At 34.2% G+C, this 20,891-nt stretch overlaps 1 protein-coding gene across 21 annotated transcripts in view; it reads right to left on the bottom strand.

Moving 5' to 3' along the window:
* LOC109447661 (disintegrin and metalloproteinase domain-containing protein 10) overlaps window positions 1–20,891 on the bottom strand; it is a 240,849-nt gene that overhangs the window by 57,369 nt on the left and 162,589 nt on the right. For all 21 annotated transcript variants that reach the window (XM_074327662.1, XM_074327659.1, XM_074327660.1 and 18 more), the window contains 2 exons: window positions 7,465–7,583; window positions 5,297–5,455 (listed from right to left, as the gene is read on the bottom strand). In XM_074327662.1, the coding sequence (XP_074183763.1) occupies window positions 5,297–5,455; window positions 7,465–7,583 (278 nt within the window). The remainder of the gene's footprint in view (window positions 1–5,296; window positions 5,456–7,464; window positions 7,584–20,891) is intronic.

The following is a 20,891-nucleotide window of genomic DNA, read 5'->3' as shown; positions in this document are numbered from 1 at the left end:
AAATGTCTTGTACAGAGTAGGCATCAAATAATGTTAATTAATGTATTAATCAATCACTAAACCTGTAAAGCTGAAACCTGTAATGAAAACTTGTAACACACTAATTTTGGGTGACCATTTGTTCAATTTCAGGCTATATACACCTATACACAGAAAACAGGTGATTCGCCAAAGATGTCAGTTTAGTTTAAGTCCTGAAATTCCTGAGCTGTGGCAGCTAAAATGAAGTATTACTGCAGCCAGAGTAATAGCTACCTTTCTCCCATCATCACAGATTCTTATCTCTAGCTGTCTAAAGTCTATCCCTATCTTCAAAGTTCAAGTCAAATGCCACTTCCCCTGGGAAGTCTTCCTAAATATCTCTCAAGGCTCCCTCAGTATGTACCACCCTCAATGCTTTGAGGACATTTCTGTTATAGCATTTATCACAGTCTCACTCTCTACTATTGACTGGGAATTTCCCTAAAGGGTTTTAAAAAAGTCTTAATCCTTGCCGTATATTCACAAATCAATAAACACTGGTTGAATTTTTCAGTCAGCAGCAGGTTTCCATACCTCTTTTCAAAGGCCATCCATTAACCTATTACCTGCTGACCATAATAACCTCCTTAGCCTTCATTCTACCTGTAATAACTACCGTGTTTCCCCGAAAATAAGACCTAGCCAGACAATCAGCTCTAATGTGTCTTTTGGAGCAAAAAAATTAACCTAAGACCTGGTATTATATTACATTATGTTATGTTATTATATTATTATTATTATTATTTTATTATATTATACCCAGTCTTATTATTATAGGAAAATAATACCGGGTCTTATATTAATTTTTGCTCCAAAAGACACATTAGAGCTTATTGTCCGTCTAGGTCTTATTTTCAGGGAAACATGGTAATTATCAAGCAATCAGGACACTCCATTCCTCAGTCTTTCCAATTGTCTAGCATAGTTTGTCACAACTTGATTTGCATAAACAGATTTTTCAAGTTCTAGACTAGACCTTAAGTATAGCTAGAACACTTTTTGGACAGTCCTCAGAATTTCCTGTTATATGTGGAATGACATTAGCAAACTGGTAATATCAGATTTGAACAATGCTAACCATTATCAATACTTTCCAATTCAACTCTTTTTTCCCTCTTCTTTCATTTGTGCCTCCCTTCCACTAATAGTGACACAAAAAGAAGTCTTAGTGACTGTGGCAAAATTCATTTATGTTAACAGCTTCAAAAACATAATATGAAATTAACAGATTTTTAAAAGGTTTTAGAAGCAATATCCTCAAGTTTCTACAAATGAGGAGGCTTCTACATGAATGCGGACTTCACTCTGAAATAAAGTTTAATGATCTCAATTTTTCAATACAAGGAATAAGGGGTCTTTCCATTGAAGCACAAAGGGAACGAAGCAACAAATACAGTCACGGCTGACACGTGCTGAAAGCAGGAGGCACAGGCAAATTCAAGCTCTCTTGGTTTTTCTATACCACACAGAGGAACAGAAATTTGAAATAAGAAGAATAAATCCAAACCACTCTGCAGCCTCATATATTTACTTAAAATAGTTTTAAATGCAGAGATGAAATATTTCTATACAACTACAGCACGGAAAAATTACTGAGACCTTTGCCCTCTCAGAGAGGTAGTACACAAAAGAGTGCAGTGTACACTATTTACAACTGGTGATTCCAAGCAATCATATGTCAGTCATTCCTAAAAGCTGTCCTAAATTTAATTAATCCTAAGATTGATTAACTTAATTAATGTCCTAAATCCCTAAATTAGTAAGATTAACAGTAGAGTTTATGGACAGTGTTTTTCCCAGTTTCTTTAAAATAAACTGTGCCAAGGGGCAGAGGATTAAGTGGTATTCTTACCTTGTCATAACTGTTCATACTTCTATGTCCTAGAAGAGAGTGCTTTTTACTACCTAAATACGGAATTGAACAAGTGGGAATTTTAAGCTGATAACTACATGTAGTTATCATCATCACATCTAACTGGGTATCAAAGCGCCTAGAAACTTTAGCTGAAAACTGTCTCTGTGTTCTGGTTCAGGCCTCAGACGCCATTCCCTAAGGCTCTCCAGAATAGCAATATTATTTTCCACGGTAGTTTCATACATTTATGCCTACAGTGGCAAAAACAGTATTAAGAGTAGGGTAGCCAAATTCTCATCAGAACTCCTACCCAAGTTTGGTGTGCCTCCCCTGTCATTTGCTTCTGCTAAAAATAATACATACAAGGAGATACCAAATACACACACACGTATATATACACAGTGCTCTAAACAATTGTGCAGTACTTCAGTGGTGAAAATAAATTATTAGCACTTAAGCAAATTATATGAAAACAAAAATATACATTAAAGAGACATTATCTACCTTTTAATTTGTTGTAAAATAAAACACCCATTGCTAAATATATTAAGAAAATGTGGTTTAAAACAGCAATAAATGCAAATGTGTGATTTATAGAGGGTTACAGATTTCAGAAAAGCCCTAGAAGTCAATGAAGTAATGGCAATAAGAATTCACAGCTTTTTCCCATAAGAGCACATGGTTAAAAACACGAGATCCACAATCAAGGGACATAAGTTTTCTAAGCCTTAGTTTCCTCACCTATAAAATGGGGATAATATGTGTGCCTATACCACATAGGGTTATTGTGAAGATTAAATCAAAAAATTCAAGTAAAGAACTTTATATAGTGCTAGGTACACATTAAACAGTAAGCACTATTCTTATTACTACTACTACTATTAGTATTACAACCTTAGGTGTTCTGTACAGTAAGGTTAAAAGAAGCCGATAGAAAGCAAATTTACCTATCCATCCCATAGAAGAGGGTAGACAAACTACAAGACTGCTGGACAATGAGTCCTTCTGTTTGGCGTGCAAGCTAAGTTTTTATATTTTCAAACGGTTGAAAAAATTAAAAGAATATTTGATATTATGTAAAAATTATATGAAATTTAAATTTAAGTGTATATAACTAAAGTTTTATTGGAACACAGCCACACTCATTAGTTTACTTACTTTCTATAGATGTTTTCACACTACAACGGCAGACTTGAGTAGTTGCAATAGAGCTCATATGGCCCACAAAGCCAGAAATATTCACTATCTGGCCCCTTTACAGAAAAAGTTTACCAACCCTTGCTTGGTCTAGAATCTAGAATATGGCAACTAGTAACTAAAAGGTTAATGCATGGGTGTTTTCTTTTCTTAAACCATGGTTACCTTGACCAATTTTCACATAGTTTTTCAGTTTTTCAAAAGTAATTGTCTAAATTTGTAAGCATTAAAAACTGTTTAAAGCAATTCCTTCCCATATTCTCATCCTCATGTTGTTACATTTCCAATTACCAGAGAAAATCACTCTAAACAGTACTACTTTTAAGCTCTAATACCACAATTGGTATGCAATAATAATAATTTTTTAAAAAGAAGGTGAAAAGCCCTCTGTATCTCGAATATATATTTACTTGGACAAATAAAATATAAGAGTTGAAATCAATAGTAAAGTTAAATGCCAAAAGGAATAGAAAATTAAGTCTCATCCAATGTCACTGTTCCTCCAAAATAACTCATCATCTTTGGGCAAAAAGAAAAAGGGAAAAAAGAAATAAAGGAAAATATTTGAAAGTTACTGTAAGATACAAGTAAGATACAAGAGAAACACAATTATATGAGGAAGAAATAAAACTGGGAACAAAGTGCAGAATATCTTCAACTACTGTACATACAAGTAGACAAGAGGAGAGAAGACAAAATAAAAGAAATCATAAAAGGCAGAATAAACACAGTGGAGGGTACTTATGGGAAGTGTAAAGCAAGGGAAAAGGTTTTATTACAATATGATGGGAAGAAAAAGATGAGTTCGAAATCTCTCAGACTTCTCTCCTCCTCTCTCTCCTTCCTTCCCCAAAAGGTCTTGTTTGATTTTGAGAAAACATTATGGGGAAAGGTTTCAAGATTTCATTAAGTATCTGTGAAGAACCTTCTGCAGACATGATATTTGGAATGTTAAAGGAGCAAAAGAAACAGAAATTACAGTTGGAGAACTTACATCCATTGACAGAGGAGGTAAACCTGCAAAAAGACTAAATTACTAAGAAAATCACAAAGAAACATACAAATAAAAAAGATGGTAATTCTGCTTGTAGAAAGGAAGGCAGGCAAAGGAATTCACATTCCAACTTGTGAAGGAGGACGGGAGCTTGGAGACTGAGGGGAGTTTGAAATACCAGGAGGGGAAGTTGGGAAAGGAATCAAATAAGGATGAGCAAAAATATGGACAAGTAGCATTAATGAATTTATGATTTAGCAAGTAGCTAAAATTATAAATGTATCCTATCTAGAATAATTATGCTATTTTCTGTACTAATCCAGCATCAGAAATGACAAACATTTGGACAAACTAAAGTACAGAAACTGTCAGAGCTGTGAAAAGTCAAAAGAGTTAAGGCTTCCCAGTACATTACTAGGGATGAGAATGAAATTATTAACAATAAATTTGCAGCTGTAGAAAGGAAAACGAAGCCAGGAGGAAGCTGCTAAGTTAAAAAAAAAAATTACGCAAAAATAGAGACTAGTCTAATTACAATGAAAAATAAAATATAAGTATTCAAGAGGCATATAGAGGGATGAATTTGTGGTATTTCATTAAAGCATTCTATGATTAAATGACTACCGACATATAAATAATAGCAGAATTAAAAAGTGAAGTTTAAATACATTTTCTACTCTTAAAACACAAAAAAAGAACTCTCCTGACCAATTACCATCATATAAAGGCCATGATAGAGGACAAAATCCCTAAAGATAAACCTAGAGTCTTACCAAGCTGAAGTCATTATTTCAAGATTCCAGAAAGAAATACTCAAAGGATTCAGAAATTATAAAATTCCTAAAATATTCCTTAATTACTACACAAATATCACACTAAAACTGACATAAGATAATAGTGCTTCGGTGTAACACATCCAAGGGTGTTACAGCATTAAAGGACTGGCTGATATCAGAATATAGGATTTCCAGTTCAATCATACCTTATATGTAGATCAAATAGAATTTGTTGTACCATATCAACAAAGTAGGACTGGCGTGGATTGATAAGGAAACTGCTTCCTTTCATTAGATCTGTTTATTAAATGGAGACTTTGGTTGTGAAACTATTATTCTAGCCTGATTAATAGCTCAGGAAAGAAAACAGCTCAGGTTTAATTTGTCTCCACATAGTTTTAACTATTTACATGCCTTTTGCAAAAGGCTACTTGGTAAAAGTTAAGTACTTACTGATATCATCTTCATGATAAATGACAGAGTGAAAAGGCAGACTTCGGTCTTTAATATATCTCTCTGCTGGCTCAACATAAAATGTGCCACCATGAGTCTGGATGAATCCTTCAAATCTTCCATCAATAACAGACCCATGGCTAAAACTTCCTTTTTCACCTATTAATGAAAGCAACAAACTCTTGAAAATTTAATTTGCACATGAACGTTAAATTCATTCTTCTTTAAAAAGCCATTTTTATATATTTTTCTTAATTGGGGAAATTATAACATAAAATCTATCTAGCTGAATTTGAGATGTGAGCAGCAACTAGTACTTAGTTAAAACATATTATTACTATTAGGTTGGTGCAAAAGTAATTGCAGTTTTTGCAATTATTTTTAACCTTTTAAACTGCAATTACTTTTGTACCAACCTAACAGTAACAATGAAAAATAGAACATCTGTCTACTGATAATCATTCCCAGCACCAAGCACAGTGCCTGGCATGTATGCAGTAGTCATTCAATAAATAATTGTTAAACTAACTTATAGAAAGAGGCTAGCTGATCCACTAAAAAACACTTTCAAAATAAAGATAGTAAAGTTAATCTTTTGAAATTTTGCTCTAATTACTATAAGAAAAAAGTTGCTTTCCCACTTGATATATTCTTCATGAACGTTTTGGCTTCCTTACCTCATTTTTAAAATAAGAAAGTGTCAAATATTTCAGAAGCTATTTGAACAAAAGTATAACCAACAATCCCCTTTAAGATACTGGACAAAGATTTGTAATAGTGTTCCATTAATTATACTTCTCTTGTGAAAGAAAATAGAAAAAAAGGTATTTTGGGTTCATAATTTAGTCACAAAGGAAAGCTAAGCACTAAACATCAAATGATATGAAGCTGGTTGGAAAGTAGGAGGAGGGGGTTTAAAAGTTAAATTTGCTTTTCAACATTGTATCATTAAAACAAAAATCAAGCTTGCCATAATTTCTAAGATAAAGATTAAAAATAATTAGTTGACTTTGAATCATGGACTGAAGGTAAGAGCCAAGACATTGGTATTTTAAGTGACGTGATTTTTGTCTGCAAACCTATTTAGTCTTTAACACTTTTGTGGACTAACACCTAGCCCAAAAGGGCAGAAACTCCCTGTTATTTGCCCAGCAAGATAAATAATTTAAAAAATAGAAAACTATATTATAATATTAAAAATCTAGACTGATGGAGAAATATTTCCTTTGGTCACATAATTCTAAGAGTACAAAAAACTTAATTTATTAACTAGGTTTAACCTACAAGTGAGAAATTTAAGTATAGAAATGCCTCATTTATCTGGCATAATGAAAAAATAAAAAGCATTTCTTTAAACACTTAATTTTTCATCTTATGATTTTGAGTGGAAATCTCTCTAATACATAGAATTGAAATTTCCTTTGTCTTACAACCGATCCTCTTACAACTGAGGATCATCAGCCTGAGTATTTACTAAAACACAGTTATAACACAATCTTATTCTGCCCTTCTCTAATACCTCCAGAAGACTTCAATTTTTAAGTTTTTTTATGACTTCAGTAATTGTTCTGTTCTTCCCAGACTACTAAACTGTCAAATGTAACTTTCTATTGGGTTAAGTGTGTTCCCCACACCTCCAATACTTTCATACCCTCATACAGTAAGAGAAATGTTAGAATTGTGAACAAAAGCAAATAGATTCTGAGAAAAGAAGGCTCTGGGAGGATTTTTCTATCAATGACTTTGTCACATTATTTTTGGCTGTTAAGATGATCTTCATAGTTTCCTTTTGGATTTTTCACCCCCTCTTTTTTTATAAGACACAGCAAATTTACTGCTAATTTCTTGCTTGGAAGATCAGAAAATTATAGGTCATTCAATTTTTTTTTTAATCTAACAGTTTGGAGGTATTAGACTGTCAAAAGTCCATACTTTTCAGAACCTAGACACTACATAATTCAACATTATACATGTAAAGATAGGTCCAAGGATTACTTCATTCTTCAAAGACCATTACACCCTTCATGATATATTCAAATCTCCTCAGAGTTTATCCCATCTTTTCTGAAATATTTGCCTATGCTTCAACATACATACATATATATATATATATATTTCCTTGCGTAGAAAAAAATTAAAGAAAAGGGTTCTTTTAAGGTTCAACTTACCATAAATATGTCCAGTGTAAATATGAGAGGTATCATAATCAAGTACTTTATTTGATGTTTCTACTTTAAATTCATCACTAAAAAGGGAAGTGTCCCTCTTCATTCGTAGGTTGAAATGTCTGCAAAATGGTACAGGAAAAGGAAAAATTAAAATGTAAAGGATCCAAATTTTAAATAATTATTTTAATTAAAAAATGTCTGCAAAATGTGGACAGTTTCACACAATGTGTCTATTTGGGAAAACCTGTCCATACTGACCAAGATTTTCTTATAAAAATTCTGCTTTAAAATTCAATCTAATATCTGTGACGCTGTGACACAACTCTAAATTATATATAATTAAACAGTAACTGTCTAGGATGTACTTTAAAATAAATGCAAATGGACTGATTCCTACATGGTAAAAAAAAATAAATCATTCCAACAGCAACTAAACCACTTGGAGATAAAAAAAACAAGCTTCTTGATCCAATTACTATTATTCATCACTACTTGCCTCCCCTCTCAAGTCATTCTGCAGCTTTGCCATTTCCACCCACTTTTCACACTCAAAGAAGATGATATATAGGAAAGCGGCATCTATATTAGTTACTTAACATCTCTTCTGAAACACATGCTGTTTCTTGCACACACACACACACCCAATCTTTCAACTCCTTTTATTTTTCCCGGGGGTTTCTAACTCTTTTAATCATCTGTGGCCCTTCCTCAGTTCAATCTGGGAACTCTAAAAGACGATGATAATAGCTGAAATCATAACTGTTTTAACTCTAGGATAAAGACCAAAGATAAATGAAATTATATCAAGAATCTAGAGTTTAGAATCAAACTGGAATCAAATCTTAAGCCTAAAATATTAGCCCAGGACTCCTGTCTAATGAAACGAAGGTAACAAATTCTTTCTTGTAGAACTAACTGTTTTAAGGACTAGGGATTACAACCTATGTCAAGTCATTAGCACAATATCTGGCACATAGGAGATATATAATAAATGGTAACAAATTAGCTTTCATTACTAAACTATTAAAAGTATATCACGTCTCTTAAAATTGCCATAAAAGTCTGCACATAATATAATTTCTATCAATGAATCTGAACCAAAGTTTTCAATTAGCCAACCTCTAAATGTTAGCAGGATACAGAGTAACTCGAACTCTCACACATTGCTGATGGAAGTACAAAATGGTACAATCACTTTGGAAAACAGGCAGTTTTTTATAGTTAAACATACAAAAACCCTGTGACCTACAATTCTACTCCAAGAGAAATGAAAACATAAAACATATATTCAAACAACTAGACACAAATGTCCACAGCAGCTTTATTCATAAATGCCCCAAATTAGAAATAACCTAAACGTCTATCAACAAATAAAGTAAATAAAAAGATCATGGCTTATTCATACAATGGCAAACTGCTCAGTAATAAAAAAGATCGTACTACTAAAAATATTCACTTTTGTAAAGACACAAAAGAATACACACAGTATAATTCCATATATATGTAATTCTAGAATAGGCACAATCTATCTATAGAGCAAGAACAAATTCAGATCAGTGGTTGCCTAAGACAGAGAGAGAAACTAAGAGCAAAGGGGTATGCAAGAACTTATTGCTACAATGGAAATATTCTGTATCTTGATTTGAATGGTAGTTACACAAGTGTACACATTTGTCAAACTATACACTAAAACGAGTGTATTTTATGTAAATTATAATTCAATAAGCAAACAACAATAACAAAAAACCCCAACTCATTGTTCATATGAATAGGGGTCAACAAGATATATTCATTACCTTCAGAAAGTGTGTCCCTTTTCGAATAGTGTCTATTTGATCTTTTCCTTAATTTCACGTCAATCTTGGTACCAATTTATTTTGAGGCTGTACGCATATTCTACTTGCCAAAAACTCTCGCTAAAATACTTTTAGGGCTTCCAAGGTGCTGGAACAAGAACTCTAGGCTAGGAAAAGCATCCTTAGAGTCTTAAGGTTCCAATTATTGCAGCAAGTAATCAACAAAGTCAAACACATCTTCTAAATGGAAATTCCACAAAGTTAAAAACAGTCTATCCTAAACAAACAGGAATCCTGCCTGAATTCTTCTTACACACTCTGTCTTTTCATAAAATTACTTCCTCAACTAATAGACAGTAAATTCTTGATCATATATGTGAGTGTAAATACCTACATTATTTTTAAGGGGCCACAATTTTTTCTTATTAGTTTCAGGTATACAAAGCAATGTAATAGATATTTACACCTCTCACAAAGTGATACCCCCCAATCTACTACCTCTCTGATATCATATATGGCTGTTACAATACCATTGACTATATTCCCTATGCTGTACTCCACATCCTGTGAAAATATATATGTATACATATACATATATGTACATATGTATATATATATATATACACACACATATATTTTATTATAGTTAACACAATTTTTTGAAAAATCATTAGTTTATCATTAGATATACTTTTAATTTACTGTATTAATACTACATCTAAAAGGGCATCTTTGTTAAACAAACTAAACAATAAATGTCCAAGGGTTTAACATACTTATCATCCAGGATTTATTATTCCGCAAAGTTGTTGTACCCTAAAACCATTATAAGCAAGAGCATTAGCATTCTATACAGAAAAAAAAGGGTAAAAGTTTCGAAGAGATATTTCAGTTCAAAATAAGAATAATCTATGCTACACTCCCCACCCTCCAAAAACAGTTTTACATCACTTTAAAGTGTCTAAGCAGATAGCAACCCTAGAGGAATGTTGTATCAGAGAATTTAAGAACACTTGAGGGTAGGCCCCTTCCAACCCTGATATTGATTTCATAATATAAGAAAACTGTCTGATATACATAAAACATTATTCTCAGTGTTGATTTAAATTGGATTAAAACCACATATACAATCAGTTCTCAATGATCCATGCACAGTCAAATAGCAGTAAAGATAACAAAAAATAAAATTTTGATCATACTCCCAAAATGCACTGCTTTTATTAATATCAAAATTAATTTGTATCTAAAACATGTACCAATAGATGAGGGAACGAAACAGGAGTAAGCCTGGAAGGCAGGTAAATGGTAGAAATAAGCTAGATTGAATTAAAGTCTGTCACAATCTATGAAATAAACAAACTACAAATGAATAATCAGAAACTGAACATAATTTATTCCACTTATTCAATTATGTAACATTCTTCTTAAAGTTATGTAGGTTTACGATTTTCAGCACTTTTATATATATTACTGCATTTTATCCTCACAGTATCATTGCAAAAATGGCATGATGAATATTTTTATAAAAGTGCATGACTCAAGGTCACAAGACTAGAATTAGAACTAGAGCCCCAGTATTTGACTGCTGCGTATTATTCTTTCTGCCATACCACAAATGCCTCTCAAGCATGTGATGAAAAGTCAAGCTAATATACGCTGAGGGTTGTAGTAGTCTTAATGTAGTATTATCAGTCTCCACCAACAAGTCACCTTTTAAAATCTGAACAAATGCAAATAAGATATAGAAATGAAAATTTAACCTTATTTGCTTTTCACTGAAAACTGTACTTTCCAACACCACCATAAGAAATTCTCTTTGATTATTAATGCTCAAGCCATTTTCAAGACTAAGGCTAAACCCTGCCCCCTTTTACTATGCTTCTTTCAGCAGGTTTTGTTCTCTGTATTATTATGATATAGTACACTGTCACCAAAACTAAACTTTAGATTTCCTTTGAGGCGGTAAGATACTCTGTATAAAAAACACTATTTATACTGGGGATGTTTTTCTACCCTTAGATTTAACCACTATATTGATTTCTATGGATCAATAGTATTTTGTCTCCATCTTGATTATAGTACTTCTATTATAATTCTTTTTTTGGCTTTCCTCAGTGGCACTGTAGTCAAGTTATAAAGGAGTGAAATTATAGGAGGGCAAAAATCAGTTAACAAATGATTGTAATTTGAAAAAATACATCAGATTCCAATTTTCCAGCCTTAGTGCTTTGAAAATGCAGTTGTATCATGTGGTAAAAATAACCGATTTCCAGAAAAGCACTCTACGTCTAAAGCAAACAAATAATAGAGGTATCAGAACCACCTTTGATGCAGATCAACAAAATAAATTATATTAGGATATGATTCTGTAAGTTTCTGGAAGGTCTTGTACCTTGTATACCTTTTTTATATAAAGAGGTACCTTTCGACAGATTAGAACAGTAAGAATAGAGAGTGAAAAGAAGTTGCCTTTTCCCGTATAATTGCTATTTTGGCTAAAGACAATATGCTCTGATTCTCAGAAGAGCAATAGATAGAGTGTATCCCTTAAATGAAAGTCACATTAAGACCAAAAGCCTCAACCAATGAAGTCTCTTGGTGACACAGGGAAGAAACCTGAGAGCGAAAGTCTTGCTTTGCAGTGTGTCAGTGGAACCGAGCAGTCCGGAGAGCACGTCCATCCTCATGAACAGCGGCCTATCGTGTCCAGATGGACTAGGTCTGTGGTAGGCCTGGGGTAGGGATTCCTAGAAATAAAACTGGACTTACTAGGGAATTCCTGATGTCTCTAAATGTTATTTTCCTTCACCTTTCTCTTAATAAAGATGCCTGAGTCTCACGTCCAAATTGTTTTTCAAGACAAGTTGCCAATAACATCAAATACCACTGAGTCAAATATCTTGTTTACTTCCACTCGTACTTTTTGAAACAGAAAAGTCCTTTTTTCAAATTATCTTAAAGCTGTCAGTATTTTTAAAAGGGGTGGGGCGACAAATAGAGCAAGTTAGTAAAGGAGAAAGGGCAGAAAGTCCATGTGCATCACACTGAGACATCCTCCACAGAAATTCTAGTGCTCAACAGTTTGAAAAACATTAGTTCCAGGCCCTGAGGTAGATAAATTTCTTCAATAAGTGAAAATACATAAAAATCCTCAAGAATTCCCAAGGAAGATAAAAGTGAAACTAACACGTAAGCAAAATGAGTAAGTTTATCCTGTAAGGAGACAAGTGGATCGTCATTGTGAGTCTTCTCCATATAAAGGACAGCCAAAGGGAAGAATCTGACACAATGGCATGATAACAGAACACATGATTACATGTATTATCCATGATTACAGAATAAGTCAATTTATCTATTGAAGAGGGGAGAAAAGGTTTCTGTAAATACTTTCTAACTTTATATATCTATTTAACTAAACAATTGGCAAGCAAAACTACTGTATACAAAACACTGAAAAAATAACAGGACTTAAGAATAGAGTGAGACTTCAATTATTCAGATATGCAAATCAAATGTCTAAAAATCATGAAGATCACCTAAATTTTCTAATTTCACAAATCAGAGAAGGCTGACTTGACCAAGGTCAGATGAATAAAAGCAGAGCTTGAATCTAAACCAAAATCTTCAATTAGCCCGCCAATGATATTTCTACCATACCAAACTAGTCCCCCATCCCATCCCTTTAGGGAGCTCCAGGACAGCAAAATACAGGACATCTTCCTATTGAAAGACAAAAACAAAAGACTGACTTAAAAAGCAGGATAATCAATAGTATTCTTGTATCTAAAAGCAGAATGTGCCAATGGAAAGGAATCTAAAATAAGCAATCAAAGAAGTAAAACTGGCAGTGCATCCAAAGAAAGTGATGAGAACCATGAACCTGATTGTATGCTATTCCTTCATTTCATAGATATTTACTGAGCATTTACTAGGGCAAGCACAGTCGTAAGCCAGGGGATACAAGCATGAACAACATAATTCACAGAAGACACTGTAGTTTATGCATGGTTAGTGAGCAGAGAGGAGGGGAGGAAGGATGGGAGGAAAAAAGGAAGTTGGTATTGTGAATAAATTGCTATGGTGAACAATAATGCAGGACAAAAGGACAGAGTGGTAGGAGGAAAGGATGCTAATTTACAAAGGGTGGTAGGCAAGATTTCTCTGAATAGATGACATTTGAGCAGAGACTTGAATGAAGTGAAGGAGCAAGAGTCAGGTGGCTATGGAGTGGAGGCTGGAAAGGATTTCAGGCAGAGGAACTACATACAAGTGCAAAGGCATGCATTGTGCAGTGAAGAAAATTCACTGGCGCTACAGCAGTTGGTATAAAGGAGGAGGAGAGCAGGACATAAGGTAGAAGAACAGAATCTAGCACAAAAGGACTCCAAAGCCTTTGTTGATTAGGCAGCTAGCAGCTTATTCTTTATGTGGAAAACTCTCTCTAAAACATCTCTATGATTATATTCCTTCAAACTACAATATTCCCTACTCACTTTTGGGGGGGGGATGAGGAATGGGAAGGGAACTTGCCCTTCTGCCATACATTCTCATTTCAGATCTCTCCTTTTGAAAGATAAAACCTATCATCTCTACCCAACGCAACTCAAGTATTCCACTCCCATTCCCATTTTCCCTGCCCCTGTTACTTTTCCACATCCAGGGAGACCTAAGGATGCAAACCCTTCCTTCACGGTCCACTTCCAGGCTCTGCCCACCCGATGTGGCCAATCAAGTAGCTCTGGTCTCCTTCCCTGTGGACAAGTGGGAACTGTGTTCACTTCTTATCCTCAATCTCCCTCCCACTTAAAACACAATTTCTGATGAAGCAGAGGTACTGCTACGCTGCTATAGCAAAGTGTTTGGTAGCTTTTATATTTGTCTTGCAATAATCTCAACTTCCAGAAGAAAAAGAATACAATTATGGGAACTTCTATTCTAGACTTAATACTGATAAACTATGAATAATTATGAATAGTAATGGTCAATGATGACATGAAAAGAACTTAGGGAGAAGACATCAGCCATCATTTTATAGTTTATTAAAACAAGAAAAGAAACAACAGCATAAAATAGCAAAGGTTTCAATAAAGCAGATTCTTAAATGTTCACAGAAAGCAGTGAGGTGATCTCCTATTCGGGGACTCTAAGCACATACAGGTGAAGCTGAATGACCATGTCTCAAAAACATCATCCAATACCAAATTGGACATAGAGACCTCTAAAATATCTCAAGATAAACTATGTGAAAGGCTCACTCAGTTTGACAGGTGAGACTAAACTATCTGTGAAACTGAAACATAAAAAGATTTTGGGAATCATGTATATGGCCAGAACAACTTTAGCAAGGACAAATAAAATCTGTTAGCCAAGCTATATTCAAAAGATAGCTGGGTCCTTGCAATCACCACAGAATTAGTAGAGATGGTTTCTCAAAGATATTGGCCCAATACACTGTCATAACCAAAATGACAGTATATTCATATAGTGACAGTATATTCATGATATTCATATCATGAATCGTTAGAAATTCAAACAAAAACTGTTGTTCCTTTACCCTTGTCCCTGACTGTCGTGTGACCAAACCTGGACTACTCTGTGTAATTATATCCAGCAAAATCGAACAGAACTAGAGGAATTCAATGAAAGATAAGTAACTCGGACTAAGAATACTGCTACTGTTGCGCATGACCAGGGCAAGCAGCAGCAGCTGACCACTCCCCTCCTTGAAACTCATGTCCCCTTGCTTCTAGGATACCCTGCTCCCAGCCTTTCTTCTACTTTTCAGTGTTGGCATCACCCCCTCCACCTAACCCTTAAAGCATTGACATTTAGCAGGGTTCTCTCCTAGGCCCTCCTCATGACCTTCACATAACAGCTCTGAAATTGAACTTTGGATTTCTCCTCAAATTTCCAGTTGTTCCAGTATTCCCAACTCAGTAAATGGTCCCAGTAGCCCCCCAGTTGCTCAAACCAGAAAACAGTCATACTTGACTTCTTCTCTTTATACCTCCTACATATCAAACAAGTCCAATAAATTCTACCTTCAAAATATTTCTCAAACCGAAACATTTCTCAAACCACTCTCCTTCATCACCTCTAGTACCACCTTAACCCAGGCTACCACGTCCCGCGGGGACTAGCGCAACAGCTTCGTAGCTAGCCTCCGTACATTTAGTATTACCCGTTCTGAACTATTCTTCATTCTCAGCCAGGCTGGACTTTTGAAAGCTCATAGTTACTTATTAAAAACTTTCCATGGCTAAGTAAAAAACTGTCACCATGACTTACACAAACCTGCAAAGATCTGGCTCCTGCTTACATCTATCTAGAGCCTCATTTGAAACCTTTCTTCCTCACATTTTAAGCACCAGTCATACTGCAATTCCTTCAGTTCCATGAACATGCCACTTCTCATCTCAGTATCTTTGCACATGTTGTTTCCTCTGTCTAGAACACACTCCCTCTCCTTCTTTGCCTAACCAACTCCTTCTTCAGTCATCATTCCAGAATCAGTTTAAATGCCATTTCCTAAGAGTGACCTTCCCTGACCTCCAGACACGACGCCATCTCCCTGTGCTCCCACAGCTATCTTCTAAACATTCCTTTCTTAATATTTATTGTAGCTGTCAATCCTAATCCAATATGTGTCTTTCTCATGCGTCCATAAACTCCACCAACAGCAAGAACCTGTCTTGTTCAGCTACTCTATTCCTAGGGACTACTAAAGTGCCTAGAATACATTAGATGCTTAATAAATATAAAACAATAAAAGGGTTGAAAGAAATTAAAATACGAAATTGGACTTGGTAAGTTATGGCATGTTAAAACTACAGAAACATCTCTTATAGCTCTAACAAACTTAAAACAAAAAGAAACGCACAATACATTTGTTCATTCCATACAGCCATCAAAATTCCATTAATTGAATTTGTGGTGTAGGGTTTCTTAGAGAGAGAGAGAGAGAGAGAGAGAGAATACTGCTACATAACACAACAATTTGTCCCATACCATTGTATCTATGATTTTTGACATGCCAGATTTTGTGTTTGTATTTGATTTGTTGGTTCAGTATCATTCTCTCAGTACAAACTGTTCTGGAACCTAACTAGTGCAAAGTAATTATAATTTAAGATTTCAGAGAGACACCCAAATTAACAACTTAATTTTATCCTCAAGCACAAATATCAAAAATATCTGTCAACCCAAAGAAGTAGAGAAAGGCTCCAATAAGTCAGAGAAGAGGTTTTGATACAACCAGTAAGGAATCTCAGTATTCAGAAGCTATTTCAAAAAGCAACTGTATGAAAGTATTTTTAAACATATTTATCAGTTTAAAAATATCACACTACTATACAGGAAGATTTAATTAATGCTTAATAAAACAATCCAAACAAGAATATTATAAACATTCAACAGTCATATAAAGGATTTACAGATATAATGAAATAGAATAAACATTTAAATAATCTTTAGTCATATAAAATACTTGCTATACTTTCTAAGAAACAGCACAACAACTTACATGGTGCTTAATCACTTGAAAAACAAGGCTGGCTATATGAATCCTAATTAAACCTGAGCCAGAGTGCTCATCTCACAAAAGACCAGAGTGCACATGCAACATTTTAGTAAGAAATATAACTTTAAATTGAGAAAAATGATGGGTGAGCTTTTCTACTAGACATATACCTAACTTCTGACATTTACTCTCTAGGTCACCAACTCTGAAAACTCTGACATTAAATATGTTACCAGACACAGCATGTTTCAGATCAACTTTTAGAGGAATCAATGTATCTAAAGAATTAAAAATAGTTAGAAAAACACTTTTTACACTCTTACTTCCATTCCATTTGCAAAATGGGAGAGAAGAAGAAGCTTGGTTTAAGATTTTTGTTTGTTTTTTTTTTTAACTCATTCCATCTCTTCCACATAAAGGCTAGTTAATGCTTAGAAACATGTAAAATAAAAATATTTCATGTTCAAATCATATCTGAGAATCTAAGCTAAGAGCAATCATCAGCTCTCAATTTATCTTCTTAAATACAAAATCAACATGAACACAACTCAGCTCTTGCTTTTTCTTATGATTAAGCAATTCAAGTAGCCAGCGTCCCTTCAGATTCTTGTAATATCTATTTGTAGGCTTTTAATTTCTGTGTAAAGAGGAACAGAGCAAGAATAAAGAATATCACATCCTAGAAAACACATAGCTAAGACAAAGAGGAGTGTGAAATATACCTAAACTTATAATATATGCTAAAGGGCACATACCTGACATAAACGAGGTACTAAATAAATACCATTTTCCTTTAGGAATTTTTGCTCAAACTTGCTCAAATTTTGTTGGGAGAGATTTAAGTAGCAAGTCAGTAGTTTTCAAAACCCTGTTACACCACATCCATAACCACAGAGTTTTCACACAATTCAAATTTATTCTCTTGCTCTCCTTTATGAGCTGGCATCCATTTGTGCTCCCTGGACTTGTCCACCGCTTCTCAAAGCATGCTGCTTTGTCTACAGGGTTAAAAGTATCCTAGGTTTCTGCTACCCCACTCATGACACGACAAAGATAGAGACCAAGGCACACCCAGACTAACCCAACTCATCAGGATCCATCAAAGGAAAATATTTATTTATTTTTGTCGTAAAAAAAAATCTGTTTTTTACAGGTTATCTGGGCCACATTCTTGATATCTTCATATTTTAAGAGTAGGGAGAACTTGAGTTGCAAACCACAAAGAAAACTTCTAATCAAATGCCTATTTGTTTTTGAACAATTTGTACTAATAACGTATAGGAAGGGTATAGGAAGAATTATCTTGTCAAAATCAGAAAAAAGCAACTTGTAAGTTCTCCAAAACATTATACTGCACTTTCAGAAAAAACTGGTATCTTCTATACTATAATCAAATCACATATTTGAAGTAAACAATTTTTGCTGTATTGATTATATATCCAAATAATTAAAAAAAAAAAAAAAAGAGGCAGGAAAAATAGTTTATCACTAACTAGACAGTGTTTTCATTTTTTTAAGTTTAGTTACTTGGGTATTACTAATATATTGTGTAGACTTTTTAAAGCAGGAAGGGCCTAAACACTATCTTGCCCCAAATTCAAGGTTTTTTACTAATGAGGAATGAGGCTCATAAGAAATGTCTAGATAACTCATGTCAAATCAGAAGGGAACTCCATTCAGCCTCTGAAATGCCACAGTACTACTTTCACTATGCAGTTTACGACTTTTTTAATACCTAATTCTTCTTCCTATAAAATCACAACTTTTTAAATAAATGGGTTCCCACTCAATTGCAAAGTTGGTAGATATGAGGCAGTCCGGTTAGCAAAATGGTGAGAAGACCAGAAAATAAAGAAAAGACGACTGCCCCAAAGTATATATATAATTTGGAAAACAAGATACGAAGAAGGGAAGGGTTTAAAATTGCACATACACACAAGAAAAAAAAAAAACATAACTCAGTATAACAATATATGCATACTTCCTACCAAAAAGATAAACTGTATTATATCAGATATTCTTTCTACTTATTTTTTTTAAATACCACCGTGAAGTAGTATTTCAGAAAATGTACAGGTCTAGTAGGAAGAATAGTGGAATGATCCCTTATGCTTCTCTTCCATGACAGCTGCCAATAAAAGGCATAAATTAAAGTGTATATATATATATGTATTAGAATCTAACACTGAGCTGTACTGAGAATCACTACTCTACAATCTTGCAGTGACGTTTTTCTCCCGTTACCCTAATAGACTTGGATAAATCCAAGGGATATTTATTTATGCTAAATTTTCATCTAAATCAATATAGGACCATGGTGATATTCCATCCTGTTATATAGAACCAAGACTTCAGCAATATAAAATTTACATTTTATGAAAATCACGTAAGCACAATTCCTAATGAAACTGCAGTGCACTGGTATTATACAAGCCTCTATAACACATGACAGGTAAGCCAGGAATGGCATTTACAGAAGAATGAAAAAAGGGAATCACAATGGTCCCTGATACATCACACACTTTCACATGAACATGAGGAATGAGAAAGAACAAATTTTCCACAATTATTTTTAAAATCCTGCATTTACAATACAATAAATCTGCCTACTACTACTGATTAAAAACAACTGCTAAAGAGGACAAGATATTCCAGACTATACAATACTTAAGCTCAGAAATCTATTTTCTACTATTTTAGTGTACTTCATTATCCATCAAATTAAATATGCCACAAACAATTCTATGGTGAGGGCCAGACCTAAACAAAAGTATCATACTTCCCCTGTCAGCCCTTTATGCTTATAAATGTTGTACTTCCTTCATAATGCTTCGTTCATTCATTCATTCACTCATTCAATATAACTTAAATGACCACCATCAATGTAGAAAAGGTGAGTACAACTCAGGTTCACTGGGAACAGAGAACATACGCATGTAAACAAAGTTATAATAAAACTGATAAATGCTGTAATTGACATACTTATTGCTAACTGAGCTTAGAGCAGGGGTGTCAAAACTGCGGCCCGTGGGCCAACTGCAGTCTGCAATCCATTGTTAATTGGCCCGCAGCAAACTCCAAAAATATATTTAGTTTACTTAAATAAACCAGGTGAGGCAATACGTACTTCACATCGAGAGAGTGGCCTGGCTGTTTGTGTATTTTACCGCATATGGCCCTTGGTAAAAAACGTTGAAAAAGTTTGGACACTCCTGGCTTAAAGGAAGAAGCAATGCTCTTGGGGCTTATTACTCAGGCATCTCATTTATCAGAATTCATCCAAGTGAAGTAATTTCCAAATCAGAAAATTAATTCTTAATGTCTCAGCAAAGCTAAGTATTTTTTTACCCTAGTATTATCAAAATATTTTTAATATTCGAATTAATATAATTGAAGTTTGTTTCAAAATACCTATCTTTCCTCAGCAACTGTAGCACTAGGTCACATGATACTTTTATTTTCAAACAACTTTAAACTATATTTCAAGAACAATAGGTTTTCATAGAATTCTTAAGAGTAGACTTTGGGCTGACAAGTCTCAACATCTCTTCACTTAACATTAACATCTGTAAACTTGGGATGTGCTGTATCCTTTCTTATTTTGGAAACTTGGAAGCCAGGTTGAAAAAAGTCTGTTCACTGCTTAGGCATAAAACAAGAATGACTTTATTACTCTCTCTTTCTCCCTCTCTCTCTTTCCCACCCCTACCCCCAAAGACTGTGCTGGTACCCAAAGATGCAAGTCATAACTGTCTAACCAAGCAGAACCCTTTTCAAGTATATTCCTCGTTGTAGTCTACGTGAATTGCACAGTATTTACTGTATTCTGTAATTTATTGAAGTATACCGATCTAATTCTAGGGAACTAAGCCCCACTATAGGATCAGGAGAAACAAACTCTACTTGATATTTTTTAAAAGATGAAACATAGATAAGTCTAGCCACACTATACAAGGTCAATACACATTTTATAGGCTGGGTTACAGCTAACTATAGTCCAAAGTCATCCCAAAACTATATTCGGAATAAGGTTTGGTCTTTCAATCAACACACTGCTGCTTTATCATAATCATTTTACTTCTCATTTGTGTTACAAATAGTTATTAACCAAT

Source organism: Rhinolophus sinicus, linkage group LG03 (assembly GCF_036562045.2).
Source record: "Rhinolophus sinicus isolate RSC01 linkage group LG03, ASM3656204v1, whole genome shotgun sequence".
NCBI lineage: Eukaryota > Metazoa > Chordata > Mammalia > Chiroptera > Rhinolophidae > Rhinolophus > Rhinolophus sinicus.
Note: the sequence above shows the minus strand (reverse complement) of the source record. Positions and strands in the feature narration are given on the sequence as shown.